We start from the raw sequence: 26,357 nt of genomic DNA, 5'->3' as shown, positions 1-26,357 counted from the left end.
CAACAGGGTAAGGGAGAGTCCGAGCTCGAGGAAAACACCGCTCACAGGGATACACAATAATACAAAAAAGCCTGCCAACGGGAAAACCTACTGGACGCGGGAGACCGCAGCACCGACCGCCATGTTTTTGCCATCTTTCGCAGAATTATTTGTTCACATTCTTCACAACCAGCACACAATGAATGGATGTGTTTGTGTGTGTCTGGTTGTAGGTGGTTGTATGCAATCGTTTCAGCGCGCCTAGGCTTAGCATCGTGCTGGCAGCGCCCACGCTAACCAAACCGACACTCGCTCCCAATGTCCCAATGGGTCCAATTTGAGCCGGCACGAGAAGGGGGAGAGGGGGGGGGGAAACAATCGACGGAAAAACGGGATACGGGGTTCTCTGCCATCGGTTGAACGGACTGGACGTATTGGACGCAACAATCCCGAAAGGGATCATGTTCCACCGGTTCCACCGTACACACTGTTGGACGCGTGGCGATGCAACAGCCTCACCCCAGCACTCGCAGCCTTTCACAGACAATCGGATTCCATCGGGCACAGCAAAGTTTATTGTTCGGTCCACAGGCCATTTCACTCTCGGCCGAGCATGGTGGTGCGGGAAATTAGAGACATGCTGGGCAGCCCGCACAAGCACACAAACTAGGCGAAAGAAATTGAATGCGAAGAAAAGAAAGAAAAAAACTGGGGCTTTGTGTAGAAGAGATCGTAATAAAGCGAGGGAAAAAACCCCCCCGCTTGACAGGAGAATGCCGCGGCACGGCACGACATTTGCAGCTTCCGGGGGTGGGGGGGGGAAGGAGATGTTGCGGTTAGCCGGACTCGAAACCGCCACCGCAACACAGCGAACGTGCAGAAACCCGTAATGGGATTTGATTGAATGAGCTTTCGCTCTTCCATCTTCATCAGCGTTCGACGACGAGACGAGGGACAGAAAGCTTTGAAAAAGCGTAAGGAAGCACGAAACAGCAAAAGCAACACTCACACACACACACACACACACACACACACACACACACACACACACACACACACACACACACACACACACACACACACACACACACACACACAGAAACCCCCAGCACGTGCACGTTCGTTGATGAAAAATGTCTCCACCCAAGAACTTCCGAGCTTCGACTCGAAAAGCAACAGCCTACCAGTGCGAGGGCGCTTGGTACGAGTGAAAATTGATTGCGGTAATTTTGGGGGGAACCGCTACGACGGCGAACCTACACCACACCAAGTGTTTCGACTTGTTGAGCCCACCGTGCCCCGTCAGGCATTGCTCGCCCGATCAGCATCGTTAATGTCCGAATTTTGGGCACTCCCGTTCACGTGACACGTGATCCGTCAAGTGCCGTAAATCACTCATCGTTACGCATCGGTGTGGTCAATAAATCGGTGTCGGAGAGGCCTACTTTTTGGAGAAGGCATCGTGCCCGGTGCCTGTCGTCCAAAAGCTCCACGCACAGAGTGGCGTAGACTTGTGAGACCACTTAAGTTAGAACCTGGTCGAGTTGGAGAGGATGGTCTGATACTCCTCCCAATTGCTTGCAGTCGCTGGAAATGGGTGGATCTAGACCACAAAGATTGATTGAATGGGACGGACGGTCCTAGCACGGGTGTCAAAATTGTACCGGCTTTTCGAAATCGCATCAGTGGGTAGAATCGATACTCGGAGCTGCTGTCGAAGGCACCAGTATCCAGCCTTACAGGTGGTTGGTCCACTTCCTAGACCACAGGCTGACGTTCTGATAGGAATGTTTTTTCTTGTTCGACTGATCCAATCTCGATGTCAAACAAACCCCGTTTCGTGTTGGCTTCCCTCAGTTCGCCCCATTGTAACAGGACAACTCTTATAATTAACAGCGGGCAACACATTTCTCATCGCTGGGTGGGTGAAAGCGGTAATCCGCTTAGCATGGAATGCTTCCACAGGCACTGGCCGTATCCCAAATCCTTCCCAAATGCGATTTGGAGCAGAAGTGCCGTTGCCTGGGATGCGGTTTCCAGTGCCGTTGACCGACCGAGCCTTCGATTTGAGAGCCTACGGCTCGGCCCTGTGGGCGATTTCCTTTTTCGCCTTATTAATCAACGCGCTTATCGATGGCACAATCTTTGCAGTTTTTGTGGTCCGGCAACAACCGTGCCTCGGGAGATTAATTATCGGGACTGTAATTAATAGTTGAGTGAATGGAGCATTAGGTAAAGTGCAGAAAAACCCCGAAAGATCCTTATCCTTCCACCATCACCAGTCCAGAGTGGTACTCGGTTTTGATTTGCAATTGTGAACGTTTTTTTCTTCTCTTTTCGTTTGATAATTCAAAGACGCCGCACTTTGAAGCTTGGTGATGATTAATCGGTTTCGCCATCCGCAAGCGTATCAGTTGATGGAATCTTTTGTGCAGTACCGAAAGGGCGTAAAAATAAAGAAGCGAGAAAATAGGTCCACTGGTTTGTGTTAGCTTCCACGATTTGATCAATGGGGCTTTGGGGCGAGACTATCAGCGTCGGTAAAACTTCCGCTCAACTTTCCAGACACCTTTGTGCCCAGCTTTTATTATGATGTAGAACAATGTTTCTTCGCAACCCTGTTCTTCGACACTTATCGGGCTTTATTTGCCTGTGCACTTGTGTCCATTTCACTTCGCCTGGTATTTAACTTTCGATACCTTGTGCTGTTATAAATTACATCAAAATCGTTCAGCTTCGAGAAAGAAAATCGAAGAAAAAGCTGCTAAAACATTGGCGCAAGAAACTCGCTCTCTCTCTATTTCTTTCGCGCAATAGTCCAACGCTAACTTTAGCTCCTAAATCGACAACATCAACAGCACCGTGGAGGCAAAGTTTAGTCACTCTTCGTCCCACGGCTCTTTGTTACCTTGGAGATGGTGTCAAGAAGTTGTCGGTGAACTCCTTAATGAGTGGGGGAAAAACAAGGAAAAGCAGCCCTCTCCAAAAACAAGCAATAATAATGTTGCAGACGTTCCGTAGCTGTACTTCCCATCTCATCGGGGTAACTAAGTCTGTTCGGTTTTTGTTTGCTTCTTTTTTGGAAGAAAAGAAAAAGTAGGACACAGCATTGAGCGTAACACAGACGGATCACCAAACAACAAACACAAGCCGTCCATGCAGGCAGACAAAGTTCGCCATCTGTAGCGGAAAAGAAACAACGACAAGAATGGGAATCCGGAAAAGCTTCACCTTCACCGTGACAGTTTTCCCAGAACCGAAGCTCCTTGCGGAATTGGCCTTCAGAGCAACAACACGACAAAAAAAAGATTACTTTCACTTATTAGAAGGTCTCGTGAGATCTGCTTCCCGTTCCGATTGCATGCGTCGACAGCGCGAACGCCCACGTCCACTCACACAGGCAACTCGCACGTCGAGACGTCGGTCCATTTCATGTTCAATTAAAAATCAATGAGCGACAACTTAATAGGATTACTTGCTGCGTGCCCTGCCCTAAGAGGGCTGCCCTTCCACTCAGCAAAACGCGCCGCACATCGTCACATCCGATTACGGGTCTCCCAAGCAGCCGCTTATCGATTGTTTTGCTTTCATTTCAGATTAAACTTTCACAATCGGCCGTGAACAGAACGCGAAAACCCCAGCAGTGAACAGTGGGTTTGAGGCTGATATTCTGTGCGCTGACTTATGGCCACTGGTGGCGTGCGTGGGCTTTCGACACTCATTGCAATGCTCCAGTTCGTTACCGATATCGTTGCTTAATGTGTAACGGCGTGTCTGGGGGGTGCTGCGCGACCGTTTTGTCGCACAGTCGAGCACCAGTCGAGTCGTCAGGGGCGGTTGTCAGGGGAGTCATTTGGCCAATTTGCAAATCGCGCCCGCCAACCATCCAGCGTCGCTGCAGGGCAGTACAATACCATACACCGGGCTGATGGATTAAGCTAGATGGTGGTTGGAAAAGTTGGAAAAGATTAACATCGGAAGTTGTTTCGCAATGGTGAACCCGGGGAGAAACCCGGAGAAACGGTAGTCGAGTGGCTTAAATATTTAGGAAATGAAAATGTTTCCTGTTTCTCATTAATAATTGATTTCAGTGAGTGGTTCCAGTTTTGGCAAGCGATGGTCGAGCTTCATTTGGTGTGGATTATGTTTAAATTAATGGCTTCACGGACGTCCGTCAAGAGGGTGCTACAAAAGCGGAAGCCGATGACGTACTTCCTCGTACGATGTGCTACACAAAAAATTACAATACTTACTCAGTACTTTTAAAGAAATTTGCATCTTTATGATTAGGTAGAAAGCATCTTTTGCTACTGAACTGAATAATTTACGCAAATTTTAACACATTTTTAAAGAGAAATTTAAGACAAAGCTGCTCCCTAAACCCACTGAAAGCAAAATCAAAATCGATTTATTCATTAGCGTTCGCCAAAACCTTCCCCAGCCACGTACCAAAACGAATGAATAAAGCTCCATTTGCTCGCCTCAACCAACCAGCTGGCCACTTTACTGACCACGTTCTTGCCATCCTTTCCCTGCAGGGGCACTTCTGGCATCGATATCGATTTAAGGCGCGTCGACATTGATCAGTGTCCGCAGAAGAACTCCCCATCGGGGGCACCGCAGCCGCTCAACATATTCGCCGGCACGGACAAATGCAAGCAGCGCACGACCGAGGTAAGTGCCGGGAAAGGGATGCGCCTTACTCCTTCTGTACGACACTGAACGGCACCATACACATACAGATACGTCGAGTTGGATCAGTGGGTTTGCTTTGTTTTTTTTTTCGCGTTGCTCGTTTCGTAGTGCTTTGTGTAATAAAATTTTCAAAACAGCCGTTAACTTTCGACGCAACAATGGATAGGGAAAGGTTTTTAGGAACTTTTTTTTTTGTTTTGAAGAGAAGGAATATTCTTCCGCACCCAAGTCAATGCTTTATCATGCCGAAAGCTGGGCAACACTAGCCCCATGTGCGAACGCGAAAATCACGTTAAAATGGTATTTTTAAGGGATGGCCTGCCTGCTCTTTTTCCAAACAAACCTCCAAGCCCCAGCTACACCCGGAACGTTGGCACACTGTTGCCGAATTTGGCCTGGACGGACTCCTTCTGGCTTTTCCCCATTTTTTTGTTTGTTTTTGTTCATTCACCACCTCCCTTGTACCGTACAGATTGAGTGGAAAATGTAAGGCAAAACGATCCAAAAAAAAAAAACGCCACGCTACACCCATACGTACGTAAATTCCTTTGAGCAAGCACGGTTGAGTTATGGCGTGGCCCATTAAAGCACGCCGAGTGATGCACCTTCCCTTCGCTCGCACGGCGTCAGGGCTTATTTTCGTACATTTTCATTTTCCGGCGCTTTTTTCCCCACTCTCATCTCAGCATCTCAACCGGTGCCGGCGGTTTTGCGGGGCCCCTTCCTCAAAGATAGAACTTGAAAGCGATAAATTTTCATTGCTTTCATTAGTTTTAATTAATTTAATGCTGTTTCAATGTTGCCGGTACTTTAATGTTGCTTGGGTGCGTTTTTTGCTTTTTGTATAGCGATTTTCTTGTAACCGTGGTTCGTTTGGGCGTCCTTCCATCGCTCCCGTTAAGTTGATGTTGCTTTTCAAAGCGAGATTACCTTTCTTTTTTCCACCGGGTGAAACCCCACCGGCCCCACGGCCCTAGCTTTTGCAGAAGCACTTGATTTATTTAACGTGTCGATTTATTTCTCCGTTTATTTCAAAAGCCTATTTATTTTAAAGTCCTGTAAAACGCTTGTTTTAAATATAGTATTGCTTTGTACATTTCCTCTCTTTCTCTCTCACACATACACACACAGTGTACACCCATCCCGGGGCTTGGCTTTCGGCGTGGCTCGTACCGGTGCATCTGCCGCAAGGGCTACTACTTTCCCGACACGACGATCGAGCAGAAGTACTTCAACGGCAGCACGCTGGAGGAAGAGTACGAGAAGCTTATGCTGGTAAGAGTTGGTGCCCCAACACTGGCTTCACGGTGAGTGTCTCTTTTTTCCGCTACATCCATTTGTCCGTTTGTCACTGCAGAACGAGTACAGCACGTACAGCATCCCGAACTCGTACGAATGTCTGCCGTGTGCGGAGGGCTGCGACTACTGCGAGGATGCATCGCCGTGCGTGGCCGCCCTGAACTGGCCGATGCGTACGTCCATTCTCGTGCTGGCCTGTGCCGTGATCGGGCTGCTCCCACCAGCGGCCGTGTTTACCTTCAAGTACCAGCAAGTGAAGGTAGGTCGGGAACAGCGGGCTTAGAGCGAAGCAAGGGGGGATCCCCGTCCGTTTGGGCTTGCATTTAGAATGCTTGTTTGCTTTTCATTTGTGGTGCGGTAGGCAGGCAGGTGGTCCGAGCAGCGTACAGGAGGTGGGCACAGAGCCTGCAAAACCAACACACGGCTGTACGGTGAATAATTTTAATTTAAGCCGTTCCGCGTCAGCGAAAGAGAAATGTTTGCTGGCCACAGCAATGGAGCTGCGCGCACTCGGAATTGATTAAAAAAGATTCAATTTACTGCAAGCCTTGTTTAGAGATTTCCTCCACCGTGTGTGCGTAAATAGCAACGCCAGTCAACAGTAGACTTTAGTTTATTAATTGAATGGAGCTTTTTTTACACGGGAAGTGTTATTACCGTTGGGAAATGAAAGGATAAAACGACCTTTTTTGTCCTCGTGGTACAATGGGCAAGCGTTACGGTTAGTCAGTTTAATGTACAATTACCCGTTTATTTTATCCACCACAGTTTAAATTTTGCTTTAAAAATTTAGCTTACAGGCACGATCCTTCACAAACAAACACATAAAAAAGCCAACGACAACAAGCACACGCAAAAAAAAAACCACACTCGCGCGCGCCTACATATGTTCACACCACGGGATGTGTGGTCAGCCCGGATAAACCGTTCGTCACTGGTCATCATTTCACTATCGATTGCCAGACCTTTACTTGCAGCTGTAGCACCTGCAACAAAACAAACGAGCAAACAGTGCAAAACCCGTCATCGTTTGGCCGCAAACCTATGACCCAATCGCAATGAAGGTTGCTCTCTCTCTCTCTCTCTCTTCTCCACGAAAACGGGAAATGTAAATTACATTTTTTTACGCTCTAGCATCCCTTCGATTCTTTGCGGAAGAGCGACACCGGTTGACATTGCATATTAAAGCACACACACGCGCGCGCGAAAGGCTTGGCGGTTGGTGGTTTGATTTGGTTGTATCTTGCCATCGTTTTTTTTTTTTTACCAATCGACCACGGTTCTCCGGATTGCGGAGGCTTTGGAATTAATTTATTCCCGGTTTCACAGATCCGTACGTCCGCTTGTTTGGCCGCTACGCAACACACCAGCGCGCAGCCTGAACCGCGTCGCCAGCCGGGAGGTGTCAATTGCTGATTGGTGGTGGTAAATATGCAGCATGCGTGCAGTTCGGCCATGAATTACATTGCACTGCTGTATGTGTGTGTGTGTGTAGTGGAATGATTTTCTTTTTGCTTCAATTAATAATAAAGCTTTTAACACCCTTTTCACCTGTGACCTGCGTTTGCTGCAATACGAAAGGAGGTAGAGAAGAAATGTTAAATGTGATTACTTGCTCAGGAAACCCAACAGTGGGCGATCTGTTTCAGAAAGCTAAAAGCTTCAAATCCACAAGCCTCATGCATTTAAAAAAAAAAGTGCATTATCTGAGCATCAGTCCAAAGCTTCCGATTAAGCAGTAAAAACGCCACATACAAAGAATGCAAAACCAAATTTTCCTTTTTGCCTTCTTCTACGACTATTTTTCTACCATCAACGACGTGGTAGCAAAATTAAATTCGTACAATTATTTGCTGCGAAATTTGCGCGAAATTTAATTTGTGCAGCTTTGCTGCCAATGGGCAGCAAAAAAAGTAAAGCAAAAAACAACGACCAAACGTAACTGAGTCTCACCCACACCTTTCTCTTCCTTCGCTCACTCTCATTGCAGGTTGTAAGGGCGGCCAGTCCGGCGCTGCTGCGTGTAATTGCATTGGGCGCATTTTGCATTTATTGCACGGTAAGTGCCTCAAGCGTTCACAAACCAAGCGGAATGGGGGCTACGCGGCGCAGGGGATTTGCAATTTTGCAAACATACTCAAATATCCATTCGATTTGGGGGGAATTTTATTTTTAATTCTTCTTCGTTCTTATTTCACTCCCTTCGCGGACTGTTGTCGTCAGTCAGAGCGGTGGCGAGGCTTCCGGCGACCAGCTCGTTCAAAGGAATTCATTAATCTTTCGTTTCATTACATTACAAATGGCCGTTTGCCGGGGGTGGGCTACTTTTTGCTGTGCTTTTTTTCAAACATTTTTGTGTCCTTTTTTGGGCTTTTTTCAAACACGGTTCAGCCTCTTTTGCAATTGCTTCTGTTTTCCATCCTTTCTGAAATGTGATATCTTTATTTAATTTCAGTTTAAATGATTATTGTGCGATTTTTATTTTGTTTTCCTCTGTCAGCCTGCTGTTTGGTAGCTTTTGAACAAGGAAACTCATTTAAATTCGATAGTAGCAATTAAATCACGATAAAAAGGGCAATATTAGATAGATTAATCCGCTTTTATTGAGCCACTTTCAGGGTTCGTTGCTTCCCCATTAATTATAATTTTGAAATTTAACGAACATCGCAAACTATTCATGCCAAAACTTTACTATGTTGACAGTGTTATGGATATAAAAATTCTTATTTAATCCTTTGTTTACTCAAACAGCTCAAAGTAGCAGCATAACTGAAGATTCTTTACTATTCAAACCATTCATGGCCAGATTTATTCAATTTAAATAACTTCATTCTTCAAACACGGAGTCTTCAAAAGCGAAGGAAATTGTCACCAGTCTTCTCTTGAATCTGGAAAATAATAGAAAAAAAGCCACGGCAAAGGAATGCACCACCGAGAAACACTTGTCGAGTGCAAATATTTGCTACGATTATTCAACTTTCGTCCTCGGCAAACACACACACACACAACCACACAATCCACGTCCACTTGACAAGCCTTTACCGGCCCAGACAGAAGGCCACCATCCTGCCACGAAAGCACATCGACGGAAATCAAAGCTCGGGTTGGCATAGTTTTCAACAGCCCGCCCTCCCACTTTGCCTATTTTCTCCCCCTTTTTTCCTGACCCGTCACCGCATCGCGTCAGTGGCATTTAAATAATTCTTCCCTTCGCTTTCATTTTCATTTTCGCCTGGACCGATGGAACGAGCAAAGAACATACACACACACACACAAAAACCATAAAAGTAAAAGCAAATTAAAAACTACCACCACAGCGGGCTCATCCCATTCATTTATGTTGTGTGTTTTTGTGTTCTCTCCCGTCCTCGGTTTGAGCGCTGTTTTCGAGCTGTGCGGGAATGTTGTTTTCTAGCGCGAAGGAATTGGTTGCTGCCCCCGCTCTTTTGCCCCATCCCGGGCACAGGAACCTGCAACAGAAGAGCAACAAAGAAAAAAAAATACACCAACAACCGCACAAGCAGCAATATTCGCACCGAAAGCTAAAAAGGAAATCTAATTTTAACTTCATTCGAACGCCGCCAGAATCACTAATTACCTTCATTTACATAACTAACTGCCCCTGCGAGAGGTGGTGGTAGTGGCGATGGACCAGGGGGGGGGGAGAGAGGGAGGTGGAGGGGGCAGGGAATGAAACGCATCACTTTCATTTTAGAATCGCTCAGTCAATCACACTTTTCACTCACCGTGTCCAACGTGCTTTCGATGGGTTTGTGCTGTGTTGTTGTTGCTCGCAGGAGAAGTTTCATTACATTACCGCACTTCATTTTCGTTCGCTCTCCTTTACTCATTCACTCACACTTCTCGCTTTCTCTTTCTCTTTCTTGTTCAATTTGTTGCTTGCTCTCTGTGGGCAAAATCGCGTGTTTATTCTTGCGGAAACTGTCCACACGGAAACCGGACTCGACAGTCGGTGGTGATGTATCCGCCCCCGTCGCTCTACTCCTGCACCGCCCGCATCTGGTTGCGGGAAATTGGCTTTTCCCTGACGTACGGAGCGCTGATGCTGAAAACATGGCGGTAAGTTGAACCACCAGCAGGGCCGTTGTTGTTCGAAAAATCACAATTAACTTTACCCGTGCTGCGGGTTTTTCGTGCGCGTAACCAAGGTAACCGAGCCGTTTGGTACGGGCAAGCTGTCCGAAGCAGGTGGGCTCATGAGTGAAGCAAACGAAAGTAAGCGCAAATAATGAATTGTTTTCATGAGTGTAGGTGTGAGTGATTGTCTATAAGGAAAAACTGTATTTCCTTGATGAATCAAACGAAAAAGCAGCAACAAGTGGATGAGTTATAGCGGAACTTGGGGCAAGTGTGCCACCTTAAACATTTCAAGTTATAACTCACTAAAACGTGTTTTTCAAAATCCGATTTAAATCTCATAACCATTTTACATCTATTTCCTCACTTATAAATGAGTTTCGCTTGAAAAAGTGCAAACAAAACAGTTTTTGAAGCGTTTTAAAAAGGGTCCAAAAAGACGTTATTTTTTGGGCTATGGGGCAAGAGTGCCAGTCGTATGGGGCAAGACGGCCACCTGGTTAAAATAACCGTATTCCTTAGATAATTGGAAATTATTACGTTTGTACCACTAGTGTATGTATTCCTACATGTCTTGAGTCACCAATGAACCCCTTTTCATCACAAACTGTACCACAATATGGTTTGTTACTGGTCTGTATTTCCGAAGAAGAATCCGCTCGTAAAAGCGCACCATACCGCTAAACGCTACAACAATGTTTACATTTTTGACAGCTCGCGCTTATGAAAGGTGGCACACTTGCCCCAAATAGAGGTAGCTCTTTTGCCCCAAAAGTTGTAACTTTTTTGAAATTGAATTTTTCAGTGACATAAAGAAAGTTTTTTTCAACTAAACCCACAAAAAATTTCACGTTTTCTCAGCTATACGGTGTTGTAAATATTTTCTCGGTTGATTGTTCGCATGATTTTTGAGAGCTTATGTGGTTGGATTAAAAAATTATAATATTCTGCTCAATTTTGAAACTCAATATAAATCAGTTTAAAACAATGGGAAAAATCGATTGGTCTGTATGAAATTAGGCTCAGAATACCTTGTCATTGGAAAGCAACCAACTGTATACACAATTGATCATTAAACTAAAGTTTTTAAGGAAAAATGCTTGGTGGCACTCTTGCCCCGTATGGCACACTTGCCCCAATTTCCGCTACTCGGCTGTAGTACATCTAGCTCTTAAGGTATAAGAAAATTGATTTAAAAAAATCGATCAGAAGTAAGAAAAAAGAGACAAGACAACACCACAAGAATCCCGCAAACGATGCAACCGCAATGTCTACCTAGACTACGAACCCCTTTTTTGTTCTCTCTTGCGCTTCATACCTTCATACCATTTTTTCTTAATATTTCCCTTCTTTAAAAAAAACTACCCCTCTTTCCAGGATATCGGTTATTTTTCGTGTTCGGTCAGCGAAAGCGGTCAAAATTACCGACGCCTACCTGCTGAAGCGGATCGGTGTGCTGTGCGGTTTCGTCGGGATAGCGCTGCTCGTCCGAACGCTGGTCGCACCGCCGGTAGTGATCGTCGGCCGCACCGCCGACAATCTGAAGGCGTTCCTGTGCAAAACGGATTGGTGGGATCATACCTTCACCTCACGTAAGTAGCCATTCTCTCCAGTCCTCCTCACTCCTTGATTGCGTTTCCGGGTTTGCACCCCGAAGTCCAGATCCTTCCCGGTAAAGACGTTCGTGTTAATGCCGGTTGCGCGGGATTAATTAAAATGTTCTGGCCCGTTAAATTGGCTTCGACCGGCGGCGGAAGTGTTGGGCGTGTTTGTTGTTGTTTTTGCTTTCTTCCAAGTTTACAGCGATCGCGTGTAACACTGGTTTGGTCGGTTAGCGCCGTCGGCTATGTAGGGCAGTACTATCTTGCAAACTGAAACGAAAGAAGGAAAAAATCAAGTACCAAAAAAAACGAAACGATAATTACGGAGCAGCAGATAGGATTAATTTGAATCGTGCAAATGAGCTTGAAGTTTTTTTTTTGTGGTTTTGGTTTTGCGCTTTGGTTTACGTGTTATTTTGTGTGTTTTTTTGTAGATTTAGTGAATTTTAATGAGTATTTAGAATGCTGGACTTATTTGTGATTTCTTCAATGGATATCTGCGGTCCAGACGGTTTAGTAAATAAAAGCAGCACTCGTTTGGGCGTTTCCGTTTATGATGTTACTTTCTACTTAGAGTAGGCGTCGTACGATGCGTGCAAAAACTGAAGATTAAAACAATTCATCTCACGCTGTGCTACACATTCTAGGAAGAAAAGCTTGCACTGTTTGATCCAATCCTGCTTGCTTTTTTACGCTGTACTTCAGCCACATAGAATTCGTGCTTCTTTGAAGTCAAGCCTACGCATTTAGGATGTGTTTAGTTAGGTTTATGGGTTTAGATCTTGGGCCAGTAAAACGGATATAGAAAACTCGTTTCAACAATTAGTAATTTAGTAAAAACGTTGTGAGTTGCATATTAATAATGTTTGGTTTGGTTAAGTTTGGTTTTCTTACTTCCCAGAGTTCGTTTACTGAAGCTCATGATTGTAATAATCTGTCAATTACTTCAAAAAAATAGGCCTTTGATCACTTAGCGATCAAGTTTCAAGGAGATCAATTATTCTAAATGATGGATCGATGTTGTATTCAAAGAGATATGCTCAAAAAGAATCTTAACTTGGCAAATAGGTTCAATCAAATTACGACTTTTCTTACATACCATACAGTCGTTGCTGCTAAATGTTGGCTCTAACTCACCTGTTTTTGTCTCTAAGGCAGCAATTTTCGACAGCGTGTCACAATGTTTGCCTCTAAGGCATTAATTTTTGAGTGTAAGTCCATTGCTTTAAAAATGTAACGTAATGTCTGACACTGTGTGCTCCACAATTATTGAATTTATGTTAAGTATATTGAATACATATATCACTATTATATTAAGAATATATTCATATGAATTATTTTTACACGATACGACTGACTATAAGACCAGACTCAATCAAAAAATGCTTATAATCTTAAAAATGGGCTGATTTGATTTTTTTCTATGGAAAGGATTTTGTTTAGCAAAGCTCGCAATTAAAAACATTTTTTAAATCTAATGTTTTAAGATTTTTTTTACTGCTTAGTAGCTACATCGGAGGCAACAGTCATTGCTATTTAAAAGGGATTCAGCATACAAAGTATACAAAAATCAGATTTAAATGGCTCTGTAAAACACACAACTAAAAACTGTGAAACGTAGTAACCATCTTCCAAATCAAAGAACTGAGTTTTACAAGTGTGTAACACGGGGAAAAAAAATATAACCCATAGTACACGATCAACTCGCTGCCTCTTCCTTCCCAGACACAGCGAACGGAGTTGTTCAAAAGGGGTTTAAATTTAAACACGCCCGTGAACACACACCGGAACACAATGTTTCTGCCCACAGCTTCCCTTCCAAACGGCTGCCGTCCCGGCCAAGAGAAGGTGTTCCGATGTTCCCCAGCATCCGTACTGTATAATTTGAGCACCAGCTATTAACACTACCATTACCACCGGCGTGCAAGAAAAACAACGGCATAAATCTTCACACCTTAGCAGGATATTTATTGGCTCCACTGTGTGCTGGAGTGTGTCCGCTCCGCCTGCATAAGGCAACTGCAGCAGGCAACTGCACAGCAGCAGCAGCAGCAGGAGCAAGGCCTGTGCTGACATACTTTGTAAAAGTGATCATTATTTTACCAACCTTCCTTTCTTTTTTCTCTGCTACCCTTTTTTTTCATTTCACTACCAAACCCTGGTGTGTGTTTCCTAAAATGGCAAAATTGTGTTGCACCGATACTGCACTACGGCACCGAGGCATACTCTCCTCCTAGCAGGATGTTACGGCTTAAATTACTAGCACATGTTGCACTTCTGTCTTCTGCGTTTCTCCAGGAACGCGGCGCGCAAAAGTTCCGCTTGCGATATTGAACTTCTGGCTGCGCCTGCTGCTGGCGCACATATTATGCCTTCCGCCACATGATGGGCAGGCAGGTTGGGGAGTGTGCGCATACTGCACCAAGCGTAAGCTACCGTTGCTTCTTTTTTTTTTTCTTCTTTCCAGCCAGGAAGTTGCAGCTGTAAATCTGTCGGCGCGCTTCTAGAGAGGTCGGTGCTTACCTGCGAACCGTGCTTGAGCGGCAGGAAAGCATCTCCGTTGCAAATTTTGAAATAGCGCCGCTGCAACGCGTGCAAGAAACTGGTTGGTAAAAGTAAAGAAAAAAGCACAAAAACTACAAAGCAAAGTGAATTACAGAAAGCTGTTCGGCTTCTCCCGGATCAAGTTCAGCTTTCATAAATTGTACCAAACTTCCAGCCAAAAAAGAAACAATCTGGCCGTGGGGTTGCAACTGTACGAAAATGCTGCCCGGGTGAGGGAGAATGGGTTTCGCAAAGTTTTGTTTGAACTTGTTTCCGACACACTATCTTTTACTATCTCCTGTACAGTGTGGTGCCCTTTTTGTTTGTTGCCCTGTGCATCATCATCGAGATTTATAGAAAACTCCTAGGTCAAATTCTTTCGCGCACTCAGTTTTGTTTATTAAACTGCAGCGTGCAGTTGCTTTTTCTTTCTTTCCTTTTGTGTTGCTTCTTTTCTGACCATAAACTAAGTCCCGCACAGCTTCAGCGCGAGCGTGCAGATTTGGTTTTTACCACAGGAGCGCTTCAAAGCACTATTTGCGCACCCTTCTGCACTTCGCATGTACGCGACGTGTAGCAAACTTGCAGCGTCGCGTTGCTGCAGCATAGTATAGTTACAGATTGTGAAAGCAAACACACAAAAAGCGCTAACTACAATCTCTCCACCGAAGCACTAACTTTCTGTCCGCTCTTTTCTTTTCATGGCTTTTCATGGTACTGGCTGCCACCCACCGACCGACCGACCGACCGACCGCGTGCGTGTTTACTTCCACGGTAAAAATATGACCACAAATTCCACCCCTCCTTCCGATGCTTCAAACAACGACCACCGCCAACCAGTGGAGGTCCTGTTTCTGGCCTGGGGCGTCCGGCTCTGCATCATGGTCCGGAAGGCCCCGTCCGAGTTCAACGAAAGCCGCTTTATATCGATGGCGATCTACAACGAATTTCTACTGACCTGCTTCCTGAATGTGTCAATGTGAGTATCATTCGTGTGTCTGGTCCTTATTTCTTTTACCCCCTCGTTTCCCGGCGAATGAATTATGTGGTATTGCTGGGTTGGGGAGTTTTTTTGTTCATTTCCAAGAAAAATCGTTATTTGCTTTTACGTTTAGCTTTGTTGCATCTCTCTTTCTCTCCAGCCCCTTTATGCCTTCATGCCTTATTGTTTTCTCATCCTTGCTGTCTACACTCACTGACCTTTTTTATTGATGGGCGGAGGAAGAGCCACCAAACAAACAAAAAAAAACCTAATACAGCTTTTGCCTTACGATACGCTGAATTGCAATCAATAGCGTTATTTATTGTCTCACTTAATCAAACCAAATAGCGCCTAAAAGATTTATGCTACGGTGTTCCGAGGCAGAACGTGAAATTATGAACCCGTGGGATTTGTTTGGCTTTTTTTCATATTCAGGCACAAAAAGATTAGTAATAAAACAGTAGCTGTTTTCTTTGAAGCTGGGCGAAGGTTAACAATCAGGGTTAATTTATTGCATCTTTAGCGCTCTGCTTGACTGAAAAGAGTATATTGAAGCGCTTTAATCGGTTTGTATGCTGTTTCTTATCTTTAAATAATCTTCAAATGGGGCCCTTTACAATTCTAGTCAGCTTTTTATATGGAGTTTGACAGTTCGCGACTGAAATCATGTCAACACTCCATGCAGAATCTCACACAGAACTAACCTGCCATTTTCGACCTAGATTATTTTAGAATAAAAGCTAGAATTAGATTCGAGTACCAGCTCGAAAAATCGACAAGGTCGTTCCAACACAATTGCCATTTTCAAGCACAATTAACCGGGAATTCGGGCAAATTCCCTTAGACTGGAACTTTAAAGTTCCCTTAAACTGCACCAATTTAAGGAAATTTACAAAAAAAGTTCTTCAAAATCAACCATAATACGCGTTTTTCGATGCTTTATTCTATATTCGCTTAGAAATAATGTTTTCTATCGTTATAGTTGGTCCTGTAGCTATTTTATACTTACATAATACCATTATTTTACAAAATAATGTCACACAAAATTAGCTTTTGGTTTTCATCAAAAACCAAAGCTATGAATGTAAAATGGGCATTCTCCATATGAAGAAGAAAGTCTAATTTACGAACACACCAAATCTTGGCGCTTGGAAAAATAATTTCGAGCAAATGTCACTTGGGAAGTGACATTTGTTTTAAATTTTTAACCATGATCTGCTCGAACGGTACTAGAGATACCAAAAATTGTGGATTTGTGTGTTATAAACCATGTAGAAAGCGTCAAAACCTCGTTTGTGCGTGCGAATGGCCTTTTTCTATTGAATGATGATGGCGTTCAGTTCTTTTTAGATTGATTTGCTGCAATATTTGTGCAAAAAAATAAAGTACATTTCTTACGGCGTTTATTTGTGAAAATTTGGTGGTTTTTGGTATAAGTTGACTATACGACCAGCAATAAGGATGAAAAACGTAATTTTCTAAAAGGATAGATAATAAAACAACAAAAAAGCTACATCACAGTCGATTTTAAAGGCCCCGATTTTAGAGCTCTAAAATGTCAATTGGGGTGTTTTCATTTATCCCAAGGTGTATTAAAGAGATCAGCTGGTGGAATCTAGAATCAAAGTGTATGTTGACCAAGTGGTCTCATGTCACTGTTTGACAGGACGGGTGAAAACTTTTGCTCAAGCAGGCTTTCTGGTTACTTGACGAATACTTCAAACACTCTTAAAATCATCATTCAGAAGCAGAAGCGATAAAAATCAACCTTCTAAATACATACACCTTGGGATAAGCCCACCTGTATGTTATACCCACTTAGATAGCTGCTCGAAAACTGCTCTACTATGCAAACAGCTGACAGGCTGAAATTTCAGTCTACGAACTTACAACGGAAAGGGGCCCAATATCAACTAAACGAAGAAAAAAAAGTAGGTGCATCTTGCCTTGTTTAAGTTGAACGCATCCCATGAGTCGAATTGGTTCAGAAGTAACTCATTTTTCCCATTTGCTGCTACCAAACGAAGCATCCAGCAATGGATGTAAACCTCTTTAAACTTGCTTTTACATTGGTTTTAAAACAAATTGAACCAATGAAAGGAATGTAAACTCTCAACCCAAATGAAAGCAAAAAGAAAACCACACCGGAAATCTCGATTGAATATTAATTTGCGGACGCCCGGACGTTCCGGCCAGTCGGTCCCTCAGCAAGTAGCAGCATACGCATCCGGCACCCGTCGCCCTGCGCCATTGCAACAAAACCAGATGAATAATTTAAACTACACTGTTCATTTCCCCTGCTCAGCCCCAACTCAGCCCCCGAGACGGAATCGAAGTCACACAAAAATCGAACTCCATTTTGTGAAGATTAATTATACATTCCGCTTTGCAAGGGGGACTTTCACCGCGCCGCAGGAATGTGGCCGGTGCATTATCGATACTCTGCAGGTCACAAAAGCGCAAAGGACAGGAAAAGTATGCTTTTTGTCTGCGATCGCCTCTGTCTGGCGGAGGCAAATGAATATTTCAATATGGAAATTATTATCCTTAAACACCTCACTTGTCATTGCAATTGGTTCGATTCGATGGGATGGCTTTTTTGATTCATTTTACACTCCCTTTATCTCTCTCTTGATAAGCTTGTTACTTACAGTATGGTTCATTTGTGTTATACGCACACAACGTATGCATACAACAGTGTTCAAACGAAGACTTTTTTCCCTGGAATACTAGAATAACAGCATGGAGTTAATCGGCCAACAGATTGGCTACAATGAGACTGTATTTTCCGGGAACGCAACCGGAAAGCTGCAAAAGTCATTTGAGGTTTTCCGAGCAATTTTTTTGGTTGTTTGTGTGTTGGCCACTCATATGGCACTTGAAATGGTTTAATGTATTCCGGGAGCTGGATTTGAATATTGATGAAAGCGAAACTGTGCTGACTGTGGATGAGCTGACAAAAAGAAAAAAAGGCAACAGAAATACGTTCAGTAAACCCACATCACATGATCGAATGCTTAGGATTGGTTGGATGTGTTTGGCTTTTGGGATAATCTTTTCCGTCTCTTCCATCCATCTCGGTTTGTGCGTCCACAAACACACCCATACGAGCTTGCACCGATCTGTGGACGTGTTGGAATAGGAATGGATTTGGGCAAACGGAAAATCCAACAGCAGCAGCAGCCCCGGCTGTCCGATCGATCCTTCCCATATTGTGGATGATGGGTTTTTAATGGCTATTCTTAGCACACCGCATCACCTTCTGACTTCAGGGCCTTCGCAAACACTAAATCAAGCCTCGGCTCTACCCCTCGTCGCGGTACTTATCTCGTGGGCTAATGGCCAGTTTCAAGTAGCCCAACGGCCAGCGGTAACGCACACACACACACACATACACACACACTCGAACGCTATGCAAATAAGGGCGCATCGCATTGATATTCAAGACGGAGGGTGCAAAGTATTTATGGGCGAATGTTGCTTGCCGCGCCAACGCTTGGAGCCACTTTCAGCCGTGCGTTACATGGACACGAACGTTAATAAGGGAGTGGGTGGTGTAATGATGAATTGGAGACTTGCTCTCCCTGCAGAAGAAAACTGTAACCTTCCCCGGGTGAATGTGGTTGGTGGGACGGTAAAGCTTTCATCCATCTTGATCGAAGATGATGTGAAAATATGCACTGTTTATGGATGCACGATCTACAGTTTCGTTCGCGAACGTGAAGAACAGTGCAATCAATAAAGATTCATTTTTATGGATTCGTTTGTGTACCCAAATGGTAGCAAAATTAAACGGAACATGAAATGAAACTATTTTTAATTAACTGCTCCTTTAAAACTGCAGCTGTACAATCATTTTAGTACCTAGACTGTAAATTTACAGCTTAAAAAACCACAATATTTCTCTATAAAATGTCCAACTAAAAGGAAAAACAAAAGAAATGTAACAAAAATTGACTTAAAGCAGGAAACGCACAGTTTTCTCACGGCTCCCAAAACCTCATCATCATCCCAAACCTCAAAACCAACCACAAAATTCGGACTATTATGAGCGTACGCTTCTAGGAAAAAAAGGTTCATGCATCACCGGTTTGACGTAAGGCAACAAACCCCCCCCCCCACCGACCCCCGGTATCCGTCGTTTAGTGCAACCGAACCCGCAAGAATGCCCGGGCAGCAGCTGCCTTCCGGTGCTTGTGGCCGGTCAAAATAAATGGGATTTCATTTTCTGGTCATGTCTTTCCTCTCGCCCGTGGTTTGCCGTCTTCCCAGCTACGCAACCGTAACCGAGCGCGATGAAACGGCTGATGGCGCCTAGTCGCTGGAGTCGCACAACGGCCAACGCTTCAAATGCCCACTCATCCGCAGGATGAGATGAAATACTGTTGCCCGCACTAAATGGAAAGATGGAAAAGTGTTTTCTGCTCCACCGGCCGTCCCACGAACACGAAACAAAATTTTAACAAAAGCAACAAAACGGACCACCTTGAGCCAACAAAGAGAGAGAGAGAGAGAGAGAGAGAGCGAGTAGAAAAAGGGGACCACTGAAACAAAACATGGTGTAAAATAAATCAACCCCGCCATAACCCTCGCACACACACAAACGACTGGTGCCGGATAATAAATCGCTCTTGCTCTTCTGCTCATGCTGATGCTCATGGTCACTGTTGATGGTTGTTGCTTGCGCGACCACTCACCAACCTCCCTGGCCCCAGGCTCGTCGTCTCATTCGCGTGGTCAAAAGCGTGACAGTTTCGTGTCAGAAAGCTGAGCCAAGAAGCAACAGCACACAACAAAAAACACTAGCGAGACGTATTAAGACGTTTGTCTGTACGCCACGAACCGTCAAATGATACGCGAAGGCCACGGGGCCGCCCGTTCCCCAGTGCCATAAAACTATGCATACACAACCACCCCACTGTTTGGCACTGTTGATTCGTGTGCACTCGTGAGAGTTGTGAGAAAAATGTAAAAACTTCCTGCTGTGAGCTGTCGGGGGATTTTTATTCCCCTTTTCCTTCGATAAGCGTCCCAGCAGCCGGAAGTCGTGGAAACGATGCAGTAAGAACCGGGCGGGCTGGATTACAAATTTCAAAAGATTGCTAGGAAGACAAAAAGCAAGTTATTTTTGAGAAAGCTTTGTCAAGAGTAGGATCAAAAATAAATGGAACCACGGTTGCACGGTGGGCAAATTCTATGGCGGAGTGCGTCAGCACAGTTTGTTGCAGCAAAAAAAAAATATTAAAAATTGTTTATCACAGTAAATAATTTTTGGGGAAAATGTATATAACATTCTGTGTTCAATATTTAGCCTCATTGCTAACTGTAGAGTTGGCAACCAGATTTACACACGTAAGTTGGCAACCGGCATACCCGGGTATTCCACACATTTTAACGCAAAAATTAACGGTTTTCATAGGCAAACAATGCTTTCTATCTTTTAATGCTGTAAGCAAGTAATGGTGACTATATATTCTCTTCTATTTCATTTGTTCATAAAAATTTTTTTTCATTACGAAAAGAGTTACGAAAAGAGGAAAAAGAGAAACGTCGTTCTCGTCATGGAATACCCGGGTATGCTGGTTACCAACTTAAATGATAAAGTTTAAAATAAATAAAAAAATACTTAAAGGCTGTTTAATATTAAAATTTATGCACCAAAACTTCTGAAATTAAAAGTTGGAAGGCTACGGAAATAAATTTCAAGGTCAATACAAGCAAGGAATCAAAATTTATTGCAGTTTAAATTTAAAAAATATACCCGGGTATCCGGTTGCCAGCTTAAATGTTAATGCCTTTGAAAATTCTTTAAAAAATCTGTCTAATATTCTTAATAGCTCGAATTATTTAGAATTATTTTTGACTACTTTTCATATCTTTCTTAAATTCAAAAATTCAAGTTAAATAAACGGTAACATAGACAACAGACTAATAATTAACAATCTCTAAACTAAACCACAGCAACGATTCAGATTATGAAAAAAGGAATAAGTCCAAACTAACAAAACCCACCTTTCTTCAGTCCCTTGAGACTCAAACGATTTGTCCTTCATTTCCCTCACTGTGCAGGAATTGCAGCTCAAATCCGTTGTGCAGCCACTGCAGTATAAACAAAGAACTATCATTTATTTAGAACTTATTTAGAAGTGCCCCTCCAGCAGCTCATCTATTTAGAGCAAGAGCACAGGCCAGCTCCCCGCTCCACTGATATGATTGTGTTGATGATCATAACGCTTCATGGCATGCTGAGTACGTTCCACAGACACACGAGCTCTGCCAATTCCCAGACCCATCTTGCTGCTACGATCTTTCATTCTTCTATCACTCTTCAAACTAATGCATTTTCCTACCAGCTAAGCTGTGTTGGCAGGGAGGTGTGCGTTTGAGTTTCTTTGCCATTTCTTTCCCAAAACATAATATTTGCTTTTTCATCAACAATCTACAAAAGAGCTTCTATGCCGCTCCTCTGTTTTATTGCGATTCTTCTAATCCTCTTTTCTTGCTCTCTTGTTTCGCTTGCTCTTGCTCACTCTACTTTCAGGTTGTTCCTGCAGTCGCCGGCTAATCCCGATTTATTGTACATCATATTTTTCTGTCACACGCAGCTAACGGTCACGCTACTGTTGGCTTTGATTTTTGGCAGCAAGGTAAAACAAAAGCTATCCAATTCCTTCCGTTTGCCCCCGAGCTTCCTTTCCTGAGTCCTTCACAGCATTGTTCTTCAGGCGCGAGAGAAGGAGCTGCTTGATTGCTTTTCTTGCACGTGTAAGTGGTGGGCCTTTACCCATTACCCGCAAACGAAAACGAATGTATCCCGTCGTTAGGACAAACAATCGTTGGCCGCTTTCCTGAGGTTTTTTGTTTTGCTTTTTTGTTGTGGTTCACCTCCCATTCTCGTTGCCGTGCGCTTCTGTCAACACTCTTGCGAAATTGCTCTTGAGAAAAGGATCGTACAAAGCGGCCAGCACCGTTGGCCCCCGCACAAAAACGCCCCCCTCCTCAACTTCTTTGACGGGGCACTTTCTGGCCCGGCACTCGTCATCGTCGTCCGAATGATCCAGGGGTAGCTGGCAAGCGACGACAAGCGACGAGCGCTTAAAATTCAACCATTTTTATTCGGCATCCCGTTGCCTTCGTTGCTGCTCCAACACGACGATCTATTTTTACAGCTTCTGCGGAGCCCAATGGGAAAAGGAGCGGCAAAAACTAAACTGCTAGGGAAAAAAAAGGATAATGAACCACTTCTAGATAGCGATCCGGTAAATAAAACCCATCGCTCTAAATGAAAAGTACACACGGTATGGCCGTAAGACACGGGCCCCGTTTCGGGTCGGAGTCGAAACAGATAAGCACGTCCTAGATCTGGCGGCAGGGTTGCTTCACTCTTTCTTTTCTCGTCGGTTTGTTTGTTTTGTTTTCTTTTTGTCGCCTGTCGTGTCCCCAGCGCTTCTAGAAACAAGCCACAGAAACAGCTCAAGTTGTTCAAGTGTGGTCGACAACTTCCAGGAAGTATTTTATAAAACCCCAACCATCAGTAATCATCCGTTCATGGTTCTTTGTAGCAGTACGAAGCGAGTGCGCTAGAGAGCACGCGGCGAAGAGTTCGAGGTATCGAAAATTAACCCGAACTTGCACAAAATTAACAGTCAGCAGCTATTGTTTGCACTGAGATTGTGAAGTCAGCCAGCGCGAATAGCAATGTTTGGACGGAATTGGCATTTCAAGTGCTCGAAGGTATGCTGTTTCCTCACAAACGAGGGGAAACAATTTTCAATCTTAGCTCTCGGAAATGCACCGATGTGCAACAGAGCTTGGGGCAAAGCATTTCGATGTAATTTTAGCACAAATTTCTTCACCATTCCGTACGGAATTGTCGCACCACGTCTTATTGTGTACCTTTTGGACCCCCCCCCCCCCCACTCCCCTCAACTAAACCGTTCCCTTCGAAAGCCGCCACTTACACCGAATGAATTTCGCAATCAAACGGACGCACTCAAGAGATTGCCACTATCCAGCTGGAAAGAGTTATGCCATCGCCTAAAACAACCGACACAACTGTCAAATTTGATTCCGTGTAAAGGCAACCGTCCCGTTCCCGGGGAAGCAGAATCGTAAAGCATATCGCACCTTTCCAAGCAGAAACTTGCGCTCTGCTTGCACTGCCCTCACACCGTCGCACATTGAAATGTCATTCCCGATTACTACTCTACACTTTGCCACTCTCTCTCTTTCACCGGTCTCTTTTCCCCGCAGGTGTACCTGGTGTTCCGGGGCGGTGGCAAGCATCAGGACGACCCAACCGGGCTCGGCATCAAACCATCCGGTGCCAAATTTATTAGCCGCTCGCACGGACGTACCTTTGCGAACGCTAGCAGCGTCACGACGTCGACCGCCCAGCTCGGGGCCAACATGGGTCAGTATCAGTATGCGGTGCTGTCGCTTAGTCTTGTTAGTTAGTCTTGTTTTTTTTTTTGTCATCGTTTCCGGGTGTTTTATAGTCCGTTTTTTACATGTGCAAAGAGTAATTGATGGAATGAAACGTTTCCAGGAACACAAATGACCGCATGTTGAGCCATTTGATTCGTTTGATTCGTTTGATGTGTTGCATTGTGGAGCTAGGAAATCCCATTGGAATTAGTGTGTGTGTGTGCACTAATCGGAAGAACGAATGTACACACAGTTCAGCAGAGCAATTCGCTTTGATAGTGTTAGCAATGATTGCTGTCTAAAAAGCCATTCCAGGGCAATCGTGTTCGCTGCGTACGTGCCACAAGAGCAGAACGAACGAGTTGAAGTGAACGGAAACTCTTTAGAAACTTCGACCGAGAGGTCGAGGGAGCGTTTGCATCGTTCCAATGCCAGATTGTTTTCGTTTCATTAAATTCAATTTGGGAAACTATTTGACATCTTGGACATTCGGGAGAGCACGATCTTTCGGGAAGAAAAAGCCCGTTGCAGCTGAAAGCTCGGTCCGCTCCCATTTGTCAGTGACCTCAGCAGGGGATAGTAGTGAACGCTACGGAGGGAATTGCATGTGCTGGGATGCTCGTGGAGAGGAAACATCGAACAGCAATCGAGAGAGGAAGAGAGAGAGAGAGAGAGAGAGAGAGAGAGAGTGACCCAGAACACTTATCCCCTTTCATGAACTTGTGTACGATTGGAGCTGAATCCTTTTTTTTCTCTCCCTGTTTTCTTTTGTTTTCCCCGCTCCACGTCCTCTGGTTCAAGTCCGTCCGACACCCAGGGAATAGGCAAGCCAACTACAGACACCGCTTTATAGCTCCACTGCCGCCAGAAAAGCAAATAACGGAACCGAAACCAATTACATACAAGCTCGAGGCATATTTCGATAAATCACTTTTCGGCAAACCGTGTTGCTCGACTGGCCACACCGAACGAATGAGGGAGTAGGGGGTTGGTCCCAAATACAAAGGAATAATAGTGTGAGAGTGCCTCTCTCCCGCTGCTTCCCGTGCGGTTTTGCCACTATTCACAAAGGAAGGAGAAATTATACTTTGACCCGCTTTTCTGCACGCTGGCAGTGATCAAGTGCCCTTTTACATTGGATAGACGCATCGGTGCTCTACAAATCGGTTCAACCCTCGCCCCATCTACACCATCCCATGCATGAGCATGCATGCACTGGAAAACTGGGATGCGAGCACTCGAATCCAGCCAGCCGGGAGAAGACACATCCTTTCGGAAATGAATTATCGTTATCACATTCCACGCACTATAGGTGGCGCGCAACGGGTCGACAGGTATTCGGGCCCGTTGAAGCTTCCCCCGGAATGATCGATCAGCCACTTTCATTACCAGTCTACCACCGGCTTATAATATTCCCAACGGTGGAGAGGGTCGGGGTGGTAATGAAGATGAAGCTCTGCATGGCCGTACATGTGTGTGTGTGTGTGTAATGGGAATTGGAAGCTTGTGCCGAAATTGATTAAACGCATGAAAAATAGACATCGTTCATCGGACAGAAGTATTACCCCATGAGGTGCAATGTTTGTGTGGCTGAACTACCATCTAACAAACAGCTTTGTTATGAGGTGAAGTTGTGTGTGTGTGGGTGAAGAAAACACATTCCTCACGCCGCCCCTCCCCACTGCGATGGGCAGACTGATTGATGACATTCGGTCGGATGATAGTCAACCGAAACAACACTTACGAAAGCAATTAAATCGTTCGCACCAATTTGCCGGAAGCTGTTACGAACAATGCGCTATGGGTGAGAAGTTGATTTAGTGGTGATACCATGGCAGTTCAAGTGCGACCTGTTGAGTAAACAGCACACATTTGGGACTACCGACAGCTTCAAGGTGTGGCTTGCGGGAAGCAAGTGTCTTTGTAGCTGGGTGGTCCGCATGTTTCTGTTCATATTTGTTGAAGTATTCTTTTTGCCCAGAGGATATTCTGAAGACATCTGGCAGTCATCATGAATAGTTTTGCAACTGCATAGATGGAATCAAGACAATTTAGATCTTATTGAGGATGTAGAAGCATGAAACTACTTCCTCTTTGTAAATTTCATTATTTATTGGTTGGTTACATTCAATGCATTAGATAACAAAAGGAAGGAAGCCGGGGTACATTGTCCTTACTCGCTAGTGTGATTTCGATTTTTACTAGCGCAGCTGGCGGCGGTTGACCGAAGCATTTTTCCAAACAATTTGGAGCCGCTTCAGAGAATATGTTTTTTTCCGTATCTTTTACTTAAACTGGACTGAAAAAGCTTTTTAATTTGTAGATAAATGTGTTGTGCAAGTATTTTAGTCATTTTCGCGTCAAAAAACGATGAAAAAGCTACTTAGATTTGAAATCCGGAAGGACCATTTCATCGATTACCAAAAAAAGCTTCCACCAGCCGCCGCCAGATGCGAAAGTGAAAGTGATCTAAATTACACTAGCGAGTACGGACCATGTACCCCGGCTTTTGCAGTGAAGATTCACTAAGATGAGCGTCTCAAGGATCATTTACTGCCTATTACAGTGAGATTTCTGTACGATGTAGTCTCTTCAAGACGAATTGTTTCTTTAAGATAAACACCTTCATTATATAGCAACACCTTTATGGCGACACGGTCCATTTGGGGCTTGAACCCATGACGGGCATGTTGTTAAGTCGTACGAGTTGACGACTGTACCACGAGACCGGC

At 44.4% G+C, this 26,357-nt stretch overlaps 1 protein-coding gene across 9 annotated transcripts in view; it reads left to right on the top strand.

The window, feature by feature from the left end:
• LOC121592530 overlaps positions 1-26,357 on the top strand; it is a 112,173-nt gene that overhangs the window by 77,850 nt on the left and 7,966 nt on the right. For all 9 annotated transcript variants that reach the window (XM_041914045.1, XM_041914048.1, XM_041914041.1 and 6 more), the window contains 9 exons: positions 4,518-4,653; positions 5,806-5,949; positions 6,032-6,232; positions 7,964-8,032; positions 9,944-10,053; positions 11,449-11,663; positions 15,057-15,195; positions 21,740-21,845; positions 23,452-23,611. In XM_041914045.1, coding sequence (XP_041769979.1) covers positions 4,518-4,653; positions 5,806-5,949; positions 6,032-6,232; positions 7,964-8,032; positions 9,944-10,053; positions 11,449-11,663; positions 15,057-15,195; positions 21,740-21,845; positions 23,452-23,611 — 1,280 coding nt within the window. The remainder of the gene's footprint in view (positions 1-4,517; positions 4,654-5,805; positions 5,950-6,031; positions 6,233-7,963; positions 8,033-9,943; positions 10,054-11,448; positions 11,664-15,056; positions 15,196-21,739; positions 21,846-23,451; positions 23,612-26,357) is intronic.

Source organism: Anopheles merus, chromosome 2L, assembly GCF_017562075.2.
Source record: "Anopheles merus strain MAF chromosome 2L, AmerM5.1, whole genome shotgun sequence".
Classification (NCBI taxonomy): domain Eukaryota; kingdom Metazoa; phylum Arthropoda; class Insecta; order Diptera; family Culicidae; genus Anopheles; species Anopheles merus.
Note: the sequence above shows the minus strand (reverse complement) of the source record. Positions and strands in the feature narration are given on the sequence as shown.